The 16,774-nt window shown below is 34.2% G+C and overlaps 1 protein-coding gene across 9 annotated transcripts in view; it reads right to left on the reverse strand.

Annotated features, from left to right (window-relative positions):
- Positions 1-16,774, reverse strand: part of PPP1R12A (protein phosphatase 1 regulatory subunit 12A) — a 160,097-nt gene that overhangs the window by 36,305 nt on the left and 107,018 nt on the right. For 5 of the 9 annotated variants that reach the window (XM_043561596.1, XM_043561593.1, XM_043561597.1 and 2 more), the window contains exons 10-15: positions 12,823-13,038; positions 10,757-10,851; positions 9,850-9,954; positions 8,796-8,963; positions 8,225-8,401; positions 1,104-1,194 (exon numbers count right to left, since the gene is read on the reverse strand). In XM_043561596.1, coding sequence (XP_043417531.1) covers positions 1,104-1,194; positions 8,225-8,401; positions 8,796-8,963; positions 9,850-9,954; positions 10,757-10,851; positions 12,823-13,038 — 852 coding nt within the window. The remainder of the gene's footprint in view (positions 1-1,103; positions 1,195-8,224; positions 8,402-8,795; positions 8,964-9,849; positions 9,955-10,756; positions 10,852-12,822; positions 13,039-16,774) is intronic. The other 4 variants (XM_043561601.1, XM_043561599.1, XM_043561594.1 and 1 more) reach the window with 3 other exon arrangements.

A 16,774-nucleotide genomic window follows, 5' to 3' on the forward strand; every position in this document is an offset into this window, starting at 1 on the left:
ATAGGTGCTGGAAAAGACAAAATACATGTAAGAAATAGTCTCTATATTTAAGAAATTAAAAAAAGGGGAGGAGATGACAGTACTATCACATGAATATGAATATAAATATTCCTAAGAAGTACAAAGAAGGAAAAGCTGATATATACATTGTTTATACACTGAATTTATATGTACTTCTGTTTTATATATATATATATGTAAAAACATAAATATATACATACAACATGTATAACATATATATGTATATATATGTATAATACATATGTATAAACACATACATATGTATTTACTGAAAAAAATTTCAGTAAAGAAATAATTTTTAAAGGATAAGCCTTAAAGAACAGGTGAGATTTCAAAAAGTAAAGGTACAAAGGCAGGAAGAATATGTTAAGACCTTAACAAACAGTTCAGCTTGAAATGAAATACTAATAAAAGTAAGGATCAAGGAGTTGAATCTGGACTTTGGAGCGCCTCAACTATGGGAAAGGATAGACACAAAATGATATAGTAGATATAATTAGAATGGCAAGGAGGTTAAGGAGATGCTAACTAGACTGAGTGACATTTTCCTGGTACTTGCACATTAGCTGTTTGAAATATCTAATACAATAGACCTATTCCCCACAACTCCAAATATTTACAGAATTCTTTATTAATTATTAGACATCATATTAATTCATTAACACGCATTGAGTACTCTGTGCCAGACACCATCTAAGAAACAAAAAGTAAATATGCAAAGAGATACAAAGGTATATGCCAATTAGATTAAATATAATACTAACATTAATTAGATTAAATGTAATACACAAAAGGCTAGGAAAGAATTACTAAAGCAATCTTTAAGATTTCCTCACATTATATACTAACATCAGTGTTTTCTTTCTTTTTTTTTCTTTTTTTTTTTTTTTTAAGTTTTTAAAAAATTTCTTTATATAATTTCTATACCCAACACGGGGCTTGTACTCACAACTCCAAGAACAATAGTCACATGCTCCTCTGACTGAGCCAGCCAGGTGCTCCAATGACATTAATATTTTCATAGAGAAGTGAAAAAGAGAAAGGCAATTTGAAGCTTTATATATTATACACATTAAACATACCTGTGTTGATCTTCTAGACTGTCTTGCTTGTCTAGATCTTGCTTTTCTTTGGGATTCAGACTCTTCATCTCTAACAGGAGTGAGGTATGATCTACAGTAATAAATAAAAATTGTTAGTTGGATATACAGTATCTGTGAATTACATACGAATGTATGAATGAATACACGGTAAGCATTTTAGTTTAAGAAAAAGTCTCCAAAAATGGTTTCATTCATCACGAAAATTCAACAATGCAATCTGATAAAGTTTTAGATTGAAAATAATCAGTATTAACTTATATTTTTCAAGTTCTTCCTAACCACAGTTTTGTTGTTTTTCTTTTGAAAAGCCATGTGATGAGTCCTCTTAGTCCCTTTGCTGATTCCCTGCAATACCATGCTAGATGATACGTGAAGGCTAAACTCTAGACTGTCAATGTCTTTTCATGGTTAGAATGGTTAGGAGTGAAGGCAACATTTAACATATGGGATGACTAGTGAGCAAGCAACACTCCCTGCACTCCTGTCACTGCATTTATTAATGATGCTTTTGGCAGACATCATACTCTTGTTCACACTTTGAGTTATCTAGAAATTCAAGTATTTTTATTCATAAACTGCTTTAAAATCAGCATCCTACTCTTGGTTACTGATTTTCTAATATAAAAAGAACTTGACCTTTATCTTCACTATATCTGATCTTATCAATTATCAATCTTATCAATCACTTCACTATATTTGATCTAAGCCTATGCCTCATCCTGTCTAAGGATATGCACAATTTCAAAGCATATGTCCATGTCAAGAGATTAATAACTAATTAAAGGGTTGAATAAGAAAAGACAGAGCCGTGCAAGACACAGAAAATAACTTCCCTCCAATAATCAATGTTACTTGGGAAGTTCAATTGTTAATACTTTATTTAGTTATATTACAATCTAATTCACATTTCTCATACAATACTCAGAAATAGAATATTTCTATTGTCTATGCTGTTAATTAAATTTATCTAGTTTATATCACCTGCCCCTCCCCTTTAAAAAGCTCAACTTTTTAAAAGCGTTCTTTTTTTAGATTTACTATGCTTTCCAATTTTTAACTTGTTCTGTTCTTAAACTTCCTGAAACTATTCATATATCCATAACAAACTTTAGAATTTATTCTCAGTTTTATGCCTTATCTTTTATTCTTTCTATGTGTCCTTTAAAGCTCTAGGTTCAAAGAACACAACACACCTCCAACTCCTTAGAATCATTTCAGTTTCTTCACAATTCTTTTAGAGAGCCCCATTCCTTTTGATTTCTCTGTCTTTTGCTTCACACTCTTAAGTTTTTAGAAATCTGTCTGAAACTAGAATACATGATTTATTATTCCTAGGATTCACCTCCTTGAATAATTAATCCTAAGATGACAAGGTCACTTGTCAACCAAAATCCTCGTTGCCTCGATTCCATCAACTAACTCTTACTTATTGGTTAAAGTTAGTACTAGAGGACAGGTTCTCTGTTGCTTCTACTCTAATTACAGATCAACTTTAAGCAAGGTAAGTCAAGAACTTCTCAGGAGGGTATTTTCACTTGACTGAGACATCCAACAAACTTAGAGAAAGATGAAAATCCTCTCACTACTTTACTTTGACTTAAGTTGTTTTTTTCATCTGGTTTGAGAAAATATCACCTATTTTCTCTATTTGGTTGAATAACCTAGGGCACTATTTCATAATGACATAACTTATTTTTTTTTCTCTTTATCCATATGTTTTCATCTCTAGGTTTCTAGAATATCCTGGGGGTGCCTACATGGCTCAGTCGATTAAGCATCTGACTTAGGCTCAGGTCATGATCTCATGGTTCATGAGTTTGAGCTCCACACTGGGCTCTGTGCTGTTTGGAGCCCAGAGTTTGCTTCAGATTCTGTGCTTCCCTCTCTCTCTGCTTCTCCCCCGTTTGCTCCTTCTCCCTCTCAAAAATAAATAAACATTAGAATATCCTGAAAGATTATGTCTTTTTGCTACTATACTAGCACTACATATATCTCACAAATCGGGCACACCCCACATGATTCAAGCATTGAAGAGTTCTAGTTTACCAAATTTGGTTTCTATGAAAATACTGGTACAGATTTACGTTTATAACCTTAAGTTTCATTTTTTTTTAAGTTTAATTATTTGAGAGAGAGAGAGAGAGCATGAGTGGGAAAGGGTAGAGAGAGGGACAGAATCCCAAGCACGCTCTGCACTATCAGCACAGAGACTGATGCAGGGCTTCAACTCACAAACCATGAGATCATGACCCTAGCCGAAGTCAGGCACTTAACCCATTGAGCCAGCCAGGTGCCCCTCAAATTTTAATGTTTTAAAAAATTACATTTCTAATTGTTTGGTCTGTTGCTTTTAATTTGTCCTCCTGAAAGTGTAGGGCAAGAAAAAAAATTCACTATATACAACTTTCTTTCTTTCTTTTTAAGTTTATTTTTATTTTCAGAGAGAGACAGAGAGCAAGCAGGGGAGAGGCAGAGAGAAAGGGAAACAGAATCTCAAGTAGGCTCCATGCTATCAGTGCCGAGCTCAATGCAGGGTTTGATTCCACGAACCATGAGATCATGACCTGAGCAGAAATCGAGAGTCAGATGTTTAACTTACTGAGCCACCCGGGTGCCCCGGGTAAATAAAGCATTTTAGTTACCAGCATTTCTTTAGTTTGACTTTCTTTTAGAGATTCTGCAACATATGACTTCATCTGTACCAATGCACAGATCCAGAGAGATGAATACAACTGGTTAGGATGCCTGTCCTCTTGATGGCCCAGAATGCTCAAGCTACACTAAGCTTGATACTTCTCTTTCTCCTACTATTTAATTTTCATCCTGTCTGTATATGAACTCTTGTGAATTTTAAGCTTTTTATTTAGATACAACCGTTATTCCCTACTTTTGTAATAACTCCAGTGATTTCTCTGGGACAAGTCATTTTAAAGGTGAAAAAGAGTAATAATAAACTTGTTATTACAGGTTTAGTTTAAGAAAATTAATTCCAGAATAGAGTGAGGAGCTTGTTTATTCTGGAAGTTGGTTATACATATTTGGAAAATGTTATACATTCTAACCATCTCCAGGAAAATCACAACATGTTAAAGGCTCTGAGAAGAACCAAGGAAGAAACCTGTTTAACTGTAACTATGTATTTCCTAAGATTATTAAGTAGAACATACTTTTATGGTACACCTGTTACATGTGGAAAAGTGCTCTGTGAAACATCAATTTGGAAAATATGGCCTAATGGCCATTTTTTTTTTAGCGATTCATTTGGTACTTACTTATGCATCCACTGTCCCTATGCAATGTATTGCTTTTTGGACTTCTCCCAGACGAGGAGAAGAAAAGAATAAAAGAAGATGAAACCTTAATGTGGTAGCAAATCTGGTTAAACAGAAAAACTAGAACAGCTCAGATGGCTGCATGTATCACTTCAGTATTTCAAGGGCTGTTCTGAAAGTAAGCATGAACATGGACTACTGAATCTGACTCCTCTATGTAATGGTCAAAATTTTCACATATAGTTTACGACTGGGAAATCTGCATTGCCATTTGTTCTTTTAATCCCCATGTTCTGCAAACAGAACTAATCAACCAGCACACTCTCTTCAAATGAGCCTCACTACTTTTTCAACAGTTTCAAGTTGCCATAAAAGTTAAATCTCCCTATCATATCTGGTTTAACATATGTAGGTTAAGGGGATAAAAATTACTAGTCAAAAGACTTACAATATCTGTTTCTGTTCATTTAAATTTTCCTTACATTTGCTCCAAATCAGCATAAAAATCTAGCCTATCAATTTGTAATATAAAATATGTTTCCTATTATTTTAAGAGTCCCCATCTGGCATTCAGTTCCTTCTCTCTTGGGGTTCCTGTATAGAGCAGACCTCTGTGAATTAAACGTAGACAAGAAAGTTAATTCATATATTTTGTGTTTAATTAAAAAGAGCTGATCAAAAAGATAGCAGAATATATCAAACTCTACTACTGCCTCCCCTCCCCCCCCCCCCCCCCCCCCCAGTTTATTTATTTTGAGGGAAACAGAGACAGTGTGAGTAGGGGAGAGGCAGAGGGAGAGGGAGAGAGAATCCCAAGCAGGTTCTGCACTGGTAGCCCGACGCGGGGCTTGAACTCATGAAACTATGAGATCATGACCTGAGCCAAAACCAAGAGTTGGACGCTTAACCGACTGAGCCATCTAGGCCCTCCTCTATTGTTGCCTTAAAAAAAAAAAAAAAGAAAGAAAGAAAGAAAGAAAGAAAGAAAGAAAGAAAGAAAGAAAGAAAGAAAGCAAGCTTATTTATTTATTCTAAGAGAGAGAGAAAGTGCAAGAGCGGGGGAGGAGGAGAGAGAGAGAGGGAGAGAATACCAAGCAGGCTCTGGATTGCCAGCAGAGCCCGATGTGGGGCTTGATCCCACAAACTGAGCTACCCAGCTGCCCCTCAAACTCCACTGCTGCCTTAACTTACTATATCATACTACATCTCTTTCTTAAAACTATATAGGGTGCATAATTTTACTCCTTAGTAGTCTTAGATGGCTTACAATTTTCTGAGCTACTGAAAGGTTATTTTTAAAATAAGGATTTTCTAATAATTCCAATTATTCTATTTATTATTTCACTGATTTATTGGTTGAAATATATTTATTTATAATATTTATATTTTGGGTAATCAACAAATAACATCTTTAAAAAACTGAAAACAACCCTTCTTTTTCATTCAGCTTTTTTCCTTGCAGAGGGAAGATAAATGAGCAAATGCAAGCTGGCTGAGCCAAGGGAAAAAGGTGGAGGAGAATAATTATACAAAGCAACGGTTCCACATGAATTCATGTTACAAACTTGAACTTGTTAGTAAGATACTGCTTTGTATTTTGAAAAAAACTGGAGAATTAGAAACACTTAAAAAATGAAAGAATTTGCTATCATGCTATTTAAAGCTAACTTTTCTTCTCTACTTCCCACTCTGCTACCACTATTAATCCATTGGAAATCTTAACAAAAACAGAAAATCCTCATCCAATCCTAATCAATAAAAACAAAATTCAAGAATAGAATAGTGGAATTTAATAGTGAGTTTGGTAACTTTGCATAACATCTGAAAGTATATATGTGAGGATACCTAAAATAGCATAGATGGATTAACTTATCTTTTTAGCCACAATATATACTTAAATCATAATATATACATTTTGAGGACAAATATTCAACTATACACATTTCAAAACCATTAACAAAATTTAATTGGAAGACAAACAGAAGAGGTCAACAATGTATTCAAAACTGCAAACAATTACTTGACGTGAAACAAAACACAAACATTATTATTGCAAACATCACTGAAAATGAGTAAGACAAACAAAATTTCTGTAATATACACCAGGGAAAATGTCAACAGATACATTTTGTTTCTTATGCTATTAAAATTTGTTCTGTTCTATTAATATCTCCAAATATTTAATTCTCAATCTAATGTCTTCCAGGATTAATTCTAAGAACCTAAAACTCAACTTTCTCCAACAACAAGTCTAGAAGTTAAAAATTATATAAATAAAATACTTATGTTACAGAAGAAGAAATTCTGACCTGGAGAGCATTCTAACCTTAGGATTAAAGGAGTAAAAAACCAAGGATTCCTAACCTTTTCCCTTTAACTTCCCCTACTCCATAAAAGCAAAGTCCTCAAGTTGATTTTCACTCAAAAATAATGATGGCTGCCTATGATCTTCTAATTTCTGTTGGCTATGTGGTCTGACTTGAAAACACCTCAAAAGCCTAAAACTAACATTAATGTATAGAAAAATGAAGAATTATTAAAATATGGTATGACCTATACTGGTGTTCAAATCACAAAATGCTAACTGCTTTTAATGGTTTTATAGAACTATCACTAAATCTTACCATAGAAATAGTAATAAAACATAATCATGCTGACAAAAAATAAAGATGCAATGATAGGAAAGAAAATGTTTAACATTTAAAAATTTAATGTTTTGTTACTTTTCATATATTCACCACGAATATTACTGTAAGGACATTAATAACTTACTACAGGCCATGTACTTTGATAAGCACCAGAGACAAAGCCTGTATATGAACACTACATGCCATAACTATGACAAAGTTAATCTGGTTGGTATTTTAGTAAACAAACAAAACAAAATAAAAATCAAAACACCAGTTATGTAGCTAATTTAATCTCAAAGGAATAAAATACAAAAAAGGTCACATTTAGTTTTTTAAGATTTTTTTTTTCTCAAGAGGAAAAACAAAATTCAAAGCTAGTAACTATGCATGCTATAGCAGGAAAAACACTTGACTGATTCTCCTGTAATCTTGGGCCTCGCCTTAGTTCTCATTAAATAAAAGTGGAAAAGTCACTTAATATCTCTGGGTCTTAGTTTCTTATGTAAAGCAAGGCTATCACAAAAGAGGTAAGTTCCTTTCCACATCTGAAATTCCAAGCCAATTAGCAGCAGCATGAAGAAGTGAGCAACGCTCCTAACATTTAAGCACACAAAATAAATTCATAAATCCTTTAAAATATTTAATTAATGAGTCCCTTTTATGTACTGAATTAAAACTAAGAGAACGTATTCAAAGTGCTTAAAAATGATTTGGTTTACACATATGCCCAAGAAGCCTTTCTTCAAGAGAATCTTAAAATGAAAAGTCTCGAAAGTAACAAAAACAGTTTAACATCCATCAAATTTTTTAATAATAGGAGGAAACAGAAGAATGAAAAATCTGTTTCTGTCATGTTACATCTAGTCTTCCATAAGTGTGACTGGGTGTGTTTAGATCTTCATCACAAAACCATCTTGAATGAAAACAACCACTAAAAAAAATGAAGATGGCTAAGAAGAGTAGTGTCTGGCTCACTTCCTTGAAACAAAAACATCTATTCTGTCAGAGGGAGTCACCAAGCCTAAATGCTAGTAACTGCCAATTACATCAGTTCATGTAGTTCTGAGCTGATACAGGTTATTTCACTTATTAACCTACTGAAGAGATGGTCACCAACTTGACAAGGTTAAAAGGCAAAACAAACAACTTTCAGCACTGAGCAAGATACATCAGCAGTTCTATTAGGACCTTTACACACCTGCGTCTCTCCCTGACCTCTGATGTGGAGGAGACAGTGCCAGCAGTAGTTGTAGTCAGGGTTGTGGTTGAGGCTGCAGCATTTACAACAGTTGGAGCAACAGGGATGGTCACTGCCGTAGGAACACTGTCCTTTTCTTTTTCAGTACTATCCTCAGCCCACAAACGATTTGAGGTACTATCGCATCATAAGCAGCAACACAAAAAGAGAAAAGGAAAACAGCTAAACAATGAAAGCACTTTCTAGCAGCTGAAACATGTGACTACAGGGATGGATTTTTTTAAAACATGAGGCAAGACATCTTTGAACTATGAACCAGAAGTCTCACCCAGAGCTGTCAAAGGGAGAAATTTACATTTTAAGCAGCCTGATTCAAGAAAAGTTAATAATTCAAGAACTTCGTTTTCCCCCAGACATGCATAATTGCCTCTTTTTGGGACCAATTTTTGCTTGTAAATAATTTTAAAAGGTAAATGAAAAAATCCAGAGCCCCACAATCTTCTAAACAAAAATGCATGCACATACATAAGCACACAGTAGGCCTGAACACAAAATGTTATCTGTGACTCACCTGCTTTGTGTGCCTGTTGAGGAAGAACCCGTTGTAATCTTTGTAGTAGTGCTTGTGCTGGAAAGCAGGCTTTTCTGAAGCCCAGCTGCAGAGGTAACTGTTGGTGTTGATGTGGTGCTTGGAACACTAGAACTAATCAAATCATCTTGTCTTCTACCAAAGGAGCAACTGAAGGAAAGAGTCATATCTATATAGGATGTGTCTGTATGTGTAGTCTACAGTTAATGTCTATACATTACACAGATACACAAGGCTAGGAAAAATCTAAAAAACTGTGTTCCTAAATACACCACCGGCTCCAGCACCAAGAGTTGCATCTACAACTTGCTAGAGTCTAGATGATTTCACTAATTTGGTAGTGTATCATTTTACTGCCTCCCACCTCCCTGGACAGGACTCAAACATGTTCTGATCTGATATTTTATGTTCCTGGAACTATCAACAGACCATATGGTCATGCCAGGCTGGGTCTGAGCAAAACACTTAGGTCTGGTTTTACTCAGGAAAAGTTAAGATCAACCTTTTTGAAGAAAAGTATTTTAGCAATGAGTCACATCCTTAGGAGTGACCCATGCCTATATTATAATTGCTCATCTTTTACTCTTCTTTTTGGTTGTTTTTAACAGAGAAAATATTTATGGTTTTTGTCCCCCCTCCTCTCCAATATGACATTACCAACATTTCAATTCAAGAAATTACCATCTCTCTGAGTTCTAAGAAAAGTGGAAACTTCCAGGTCACTAAATAATGCCCAGATCAATTAAGACACTGATCTATTTCAACTTCTCTAGTCAATTATATAAGGAGTTCCTTCTAAATATGCTACAATCTAAAAGATGTTTCCTAATATATCAAATCTAATTGTACATAATATATATAAAAGTAAAAACAAATTTTCATCTACCTCTAAATATATATCCTGGACTTTTAAATGACGTTTTATTTAAACAATGAAAGCACGTATTTTCTTAATGATATTAAATTGAGGGCTCCAAACAAACTGCCTCATATTTTTATAAAAGAATGCATAAAAGTTACTTAAGAATTATATTACCTTTTATGGTAAGCTGATCCTTCATTAACTGAGCTATTCTTTTTGAGATCATCTTCCCATTTTCTTCTTGTATAGGAGCTACTCGTTCGTAAACTTGAAGAGTCTCTGTGAAAAGAGTATCTTTTAAATTCTGGTATATAATTTTAAAACAGGATTAAGAAAGCTGTCTATTAAAAAACATTAGTAGAAGCAGAAACTAGTAAAATCCCTTAAGAAAATACTTTGGAATATTTATTAAGAAATGAAAGTAATTCCAGTTCTAAGATTCTATCCCTAAGGTATAATCCTAACTACAGTGGGGAAAATTAAGATATTTACAGAAGTTTTACTTATGATCATAAAATACCAATTTAAATGTCCATATTTGGAGAGGGGAAATAGTTACTTAAACCTCAATAGACCTACTCTATGGAACATAATGCACTGATGAAAACCAACGCTTACTGAAGATATGTATGAACACATAAGACTACGTATGAGATGTGAGGTAAAAAAAAAAAAAAAAGTCAAGACACAAAACTGGATGTTATAACATGACTACAACTATATTTTAAAGTTCTCATACCCCATGTGCTGAAAATAGGAAGAAAGAAACTAAAATGTTGACAGTGATTAAGAGCTTTTTCTCCTTTCTTTCTCCTTTTCTGTAGGTTTCAACTATTTGGAGAGTCTGTACTAGATTAGTTTGTGACCTCATCTGGCACCACTGTCCCAACTACAATGTGTTTTGTTTTGATTTTGCCATTTCATGAATATACAAATCTGCATCTCCTCAGGACCTTCTATTTGGTGTTCTTCCCACAATCCATATATCCCACAGAGTTACAACAATGCTCATGTTTTCATTGTCATGCTAGGTAATAAAGATTTGATAGTAAAAACATAAAGCAAATCATAATGAATCCACCTGTTTTCTTTCTCTTCAATGTCAGATGTACTGGCTAGTCGTCTTGGTATTGTAGGTGCAACATATGCAAGCCTAGTTCCTTTACTATCTTTCTCCTACACAACAGGAAAAAAAATGAGTGAAAAATAAATCTGTGATTACAGGAACTGCTAAAAGTACTAAGGAAAGAGTATTCAACAATGTATAATTATACAATTACAATTATACAACCATAACAGTTTACTTCATAGTATTTCCACAGCTCCTACCTATACTCTTTAAAATTAATGTCTATTAATAGTTAAATACTTTAAGTGCCAGAGGACAGCCTGTTCAAACCGATTTTCTTTTCTTTCTCCTTTAATCTAGAATTAGACAATATTTTAATATAAGGAAAAAAATTCCTCATTTTAATGACTTTTTCTAAATTTCTCTAACAGATTATGTAAGGTAATGCAGTATAATACAATAAAATATTCTTATTTTTTTCCAGAGAAATAAGGTCTCGAATATGGTTAACTGGTAAGTCCTAATTATTTATGCTATGTAAGTTATTCATTACTTTGATATAATGTTAAAATACTCCGAACAAAAAATACTTAAGTTATATTTATCCAAATCCAGTTGAGAGTGCAGGAGCAATGGTATGATACATTCCCACTGTACTGGCATCAAGTACTTGGAAAATAATTAGGCAATCAATTTATACAAAATAAAAAACTTTAAAATTACTTGATGAGAAATTCTATTTCTGATTTCTGACACAAAGAAACAAACACTTTAAATAGAGGGACGAAACTATATGAAAAAAAAGTACAAGCGCTGGAAATATAGAAAAGAAATAATCCAGCAATATAAAATATATCTGAATAAACTGCATACATTCTATTTGATATAATTTAATACTATCCTTCAAATACAGTTATTAAAACTACTGATTAAAAGGAGGTTGCTTTTGATGTAACAGATATAAAATTCCAGATGCTAGATAAATGCAACTTACGAGTATAATTACATTCTAGAATAAATTCTAGAATAAATGCCCCCCAATATATTTTATTATAAACTGTCTAGTGGAATAAAGCATTTGTTTAATTAAGTATAGTTTCATAATTTATTTTTTGAGCAAATCTGATCTTCCCAGTACTTACAGAAGCATACTTCGTTTTATTGCACTTAACAGATACTGTGGTTTTTACAATTTGCAATTTGTTGCAACCCTACATCAAGCAAGTCTATCCAAGCCACTTTCCAACAGCATTTGCTCACTTTGTGTCTCTATGTCACATTTTGGTGATTCCGACAATATTTCAAGGCTTTTCATTATTATCATATTTGTTACAGTGATTATAACTTGCTGAAAGCTCAAATTATGGTCAGCATATAAATATTTTTAAATTAAGGTATATACATTTTCTTTAGACACAATGCTATTATACACTTAGGAGGCTACAGCATAAATATATATAAAATTTATGAGTATATATATGAGTATAAAATATACATAAAATTAGAGTGTATGTGGACATATATATATGTATACATATATATGTATATGTGTGTGTATTATGTGTGTGTGTGTATATATATATATATATATATATATATATATATATACACACACACACATATACATACGGGAGAGAGAGGGAGGGCCTAAAAAGAGAGAGAATCTGAAGCAGGCTCCACACCCAGCACAGAGCCTGACGCGGGGATCAGTCTCACAACCATGAGATCATGACCTAAGCCAAAATCAAGAGGTAGACGCTTAACTGACTGAGCCACCCAGGTGCCTTATATAAATATATTTCTTATATACAGTGGGAAACAAAAAATTCATTTGACTTGCTTTATTGCAGTGGTCTGGAGCCAAACCCACAATATCTCTGAGGTATGCCTATAATTCCATACTGACATTTGTTTAAGGTAGGTCTATTTGTATTATCATGTAAAATTCATTAAGTCAGGTGAATTAAGTTGATACACAAATTTAATAATGACACAAAGTAGAAAATCTATCAGATTTCATGTTCCTGGAAAACAAATGATTAGAGTGTTGATAGAAACCAGATGATGAAATAAGTCACCTTTTCTTTATTATCCAAAGAGGAGGAGAGTCTGGGACTCGAAGCTGAACGTATAACACCTGCAGTGTCTTTTTCTTTCTGAGCCTCTTTAGATGCTGTGATTTCTGCAAGTGCGCCATAACTGCCAGTCTTTCTAAGTCCTAACCTCCAAGATGCAGGAGACTCGTCTTTTCTCTCTTCTTCTTTGGGAGAAATTTTTGTAGCTGAGGTTGGAAACTGTTATTTTATTTTTAAGGAAAAGAAAACGTAATTATCAACACTGATCAATCCTTAAGCTGGAAATAACAAATTTACAGATAATATGTCTGAAATTATAGTTAATAGTTTCAGGAGAAACACTTTTACTAAGTAGGTTAATGTCTTAGTAAAAAATGTAAAGATCTAAAACTGGAAAAAAATAGAACTATCTTTCCAAAAGTTAGATTTAAGAAAACACACTCCACACTTTATAGCACACAGAAAAATTATAATGCAAATACAGAGGACAGAAATGAGCACACCATAAGGACTTTAAAACCATGCATCTCTGGAACCAATATTCATATTAAACTTGTTATATTGTAACCTCATAAATCCTTGCACATAGGAATGCCTCACCATGGATTTTTCACCCTTATTGGGCACAAGAACAATGCCAGTTTTGCGCAAGCCCTGCCTCCATGATGCAGGATCTACTGATTCCACCACAGGCATGATAGGAGCAATGAAATCATACTAAAGCCAATTAAAATAAGACAGGTAAAGACATAAAGATTGAAAGCACAAAACAAAAAAGGAAGTTATAAACAAAACATACTTTTTTCTGTTTAAAAGAATTTTGTAACAAAACCCAGTAACTGGGTAATGATCCAATCTTAAAAGTAACTGGGAACAAATCTAATTTTAGCATAAGAGAAAGAATCTGAAAGAATCTAATAAAGAAATTTCTAAAGCAATTAAAGGCACATGGAGCAAATATTACAGTACTTGAATGAACAGACTACTGCATTTGAATTTTATTTTTATTCATTTATATACTTGGGTTAAGAATTTTTTTTAATCCAGCATAATCAACAAAAAGTAATAAGTGATGTTATCTTCCACTTAGAATATTTAATTCAGTATATTTTTAGTATCATAGCCTTAAACTTACTTTTTGATTTTACCACCAAATATTAATTTTAACATTTCAACTAAAAACTATTCTTTTGTACAAATATTTCATTTTCAAGGTTTCCAAGAGCCCTAAAAATGAAACATTTGTTGTCTTTAGTTCATTTCATGAACTTCACTGTTTAAATATTTAACCACAGTTAAGAACAGATGGGTGAATATAGCAACTAACTAGTTGCTATAAGCATAGGATATGGGTAATTAAAAAAAAAAAAAGAAAAAACACTTTCTTCCATATTTATTGCCAAAGTTTGATATAATTAGCATTTCAGAGTGCTTGCTTGTTTAAGCACCCAGAATGTCAGAGGGCTACTTCATAGACAAAATTATTATGATGGTAAGATATCTCTGGTACTTCTAGTAAGTAATTCCTATCAATAAGTTCATAAATAGCCTCATGATATACAGTGCACTGAGGCATTCCAGGGATGCCAGAATAAAATCACAAGGGCGCTGTGGTATACTTTCAAGTTTTGAGAGAAAGCACAGTGACATCTGTTGGACACGGCACAAATTGCCACTGTTAACTTACTTGCACTTAACTATTTAATAAATGAAACAAATACTTCTTTCGGCCAAGTGGCACTGTGAAAAAAATTAACAAAACATTAAGGATTCCACTGGATCTCTGTTAACATTTTATACAACAATACAGACACTGAGATGACCAGTTTTTGATTTCTGCGTCTAAACTCATAGGGACTATCCAAGAATAGAGATTGGCCAACTTTTCTGTAAAGGACCAGACTGTGAATTTTAGGCTTTGCAGACCACAGAGTCACTGTTGTAACTATTCATCCACAGTGTTGTACAAAAGTAACCACAGGTAATACATGAGAATAAATGTGGCTGTGTTTCTAATAAAACTTATTTAGATACACTGAAATTTAAGTTTGGGTTACAAAATATTCTTTTGATTTTTCCCCTCCAACCATTTAAAAATATTAAAACCTTGGGGTGCCTGGGTGGCTCAGTCGGTTAAGCATCCGACTTTGGCTCAGGTCATGATCTCACAGCTTGTGAGTTCAAGCCCCGCGTTAGGCTCTGTGCTGACAGCTCAGGGCCTAGAGCCTAAAGCCTAGAGCCTGGAGCCTGCTTCGGATTCTGTGTCTCCCTCACTCTCTCTGCCCCTCCCCCACTTGCTCTGTCTGTCTCTGTCTCTCTCTCTCAAAAATAAGTAAAAACAGGGGTGCCTGGGTGGCTCAGTCGGTTAAGCATCCGACTTCAGCTCAAGTCACGATCTCGCAGTCCGTGAGTTCGAGCCCCGCATCGGGCTCTGGGCTGATGGCTCAGAGCCTGGAGCCTGCTTCCCATTCTGTGTCTCCCTCTCTCTCTGTCCCTCCCCCATTCATATTCTGTCTCTCTCTGTCTCAAAAATAAATAAACATTTAAAAAAATTAAAAAAAATAAGTAAAAACATTTAGAAAAAATTTTAAAATATATATTAAAACCAGGGGTGCCTGGGTAGCTCAGTTAGTTAAGTAGCCGACTCTTGATTTCGGCTGGCTCAGGTCAAGATCTCACAGTTCCTGAGTTTGAGCCCCGCATCGAACTCTGCACTGACAGCGCAGATCCTGCTTGGGATTCTCTCTCTCCCTCCCCCTCTGCCCCTCCCCTGCTTGCACTCCGTCTCTCAAAATAATTTAAAAAAATATTAAAACCATTCTAACTTGTACAAAAACAAGTAATAGGCCAGTTTCACCTGACTACGGTTTGCTAATCCCTGCCTTGGAACCTCCCCAAAACTGGAAACAAAGTTACGCCTCCATGATAAAATAGATAACGTAACTTTTACTGAATGTTACAAGAGAAGCTAACATTTAACAGATGTTTACTCCCGCCAGTCCCTAAACTAAGTGCTTCACAGGAGTTATCTTGTTTAATCCTTACAACCACCCACTGAAATACTATTAATACTGCTATTTTAGAGTTGAGAAAAATGAAGCAGTATTAGCAATTTAAAATGGACATTTCTTGCACTGTAATGACTGATCTACCCCCATTCTGCCTAGTGTGAATTTGGATTTATTGGTTTATGTGTTTAAAAGTACCTTTCAATTTTACTTGGTCTGTAAATGAGTATCTCTGAAATATTCAACTATACCTATTCCCTGAAACTCTTCTTTTGGCTTTTGTAACAGGACACTGTTTTGACTTTCTTACTCTTTTGCCCACCCTCCTTCTTGGCCTTGTTGCTTTTGTCAGCACAGTCCTGCAACACAAGCATTTCAAGAGCCTGTTCTCAGATCTCTCATCTTCTCTACTTTCTTCTGAGGGCTGGGAACAGGGTCTTTTCTACTTCCTCAAGCTCAATATGAACTGTGCTCAGCTTATTTTCAAATTTATTATTTCTAGTTGAGTCTTATTCCTAAATTCCCAGTCCTAAATTTCTAATTACCTGGAGAATGGACCATCTAGAACTACAACTGGAACCTGAAACTCAACATACTTAAAATCAAACACCTATATTTCCAAACTGGCTCTCCCTCAGTTCCCTAATTCTGTTAGTAGCACCAATAAATTTCTTCAATTCCCTGTTTGAAACTTCATAGCCATGTTAGACTTCTTCTCTGTCATCGTCCTTCATTTATAAATTAGCTGCCAAGTCTCTGAAACTCTTCTCCTTCTGAGGAGAAACTCATCTCCTTCTAAGAACTGCCACTTCTCTAGTTTATTTTTTTTATCATCTTGGGCAACTTCAATGATTTTCTAATACATCGTCTTTCAATTAGTCTCTCACCTTCAAATACACCTGTACGTTGCTACCAAAATTATATTCTATAAAGAATAATTCTTTCAC

Source organism: Prionailurus bengalensis, chromosome B4 (genome assembly GCF_016509475.1).
Source record: "Prionailurus bengalensis isolate Pbe53 chromosome B4, Fcat_Pben_1.1_paternal_pri, whole genome shotgun sequence".
NCBI classification, from domain to species: Eukaryota; Metazoa; Chordata; class Mammalia; order Carnivora; family Felidae; genus Prionailurus; species Prionailurus bengalensis.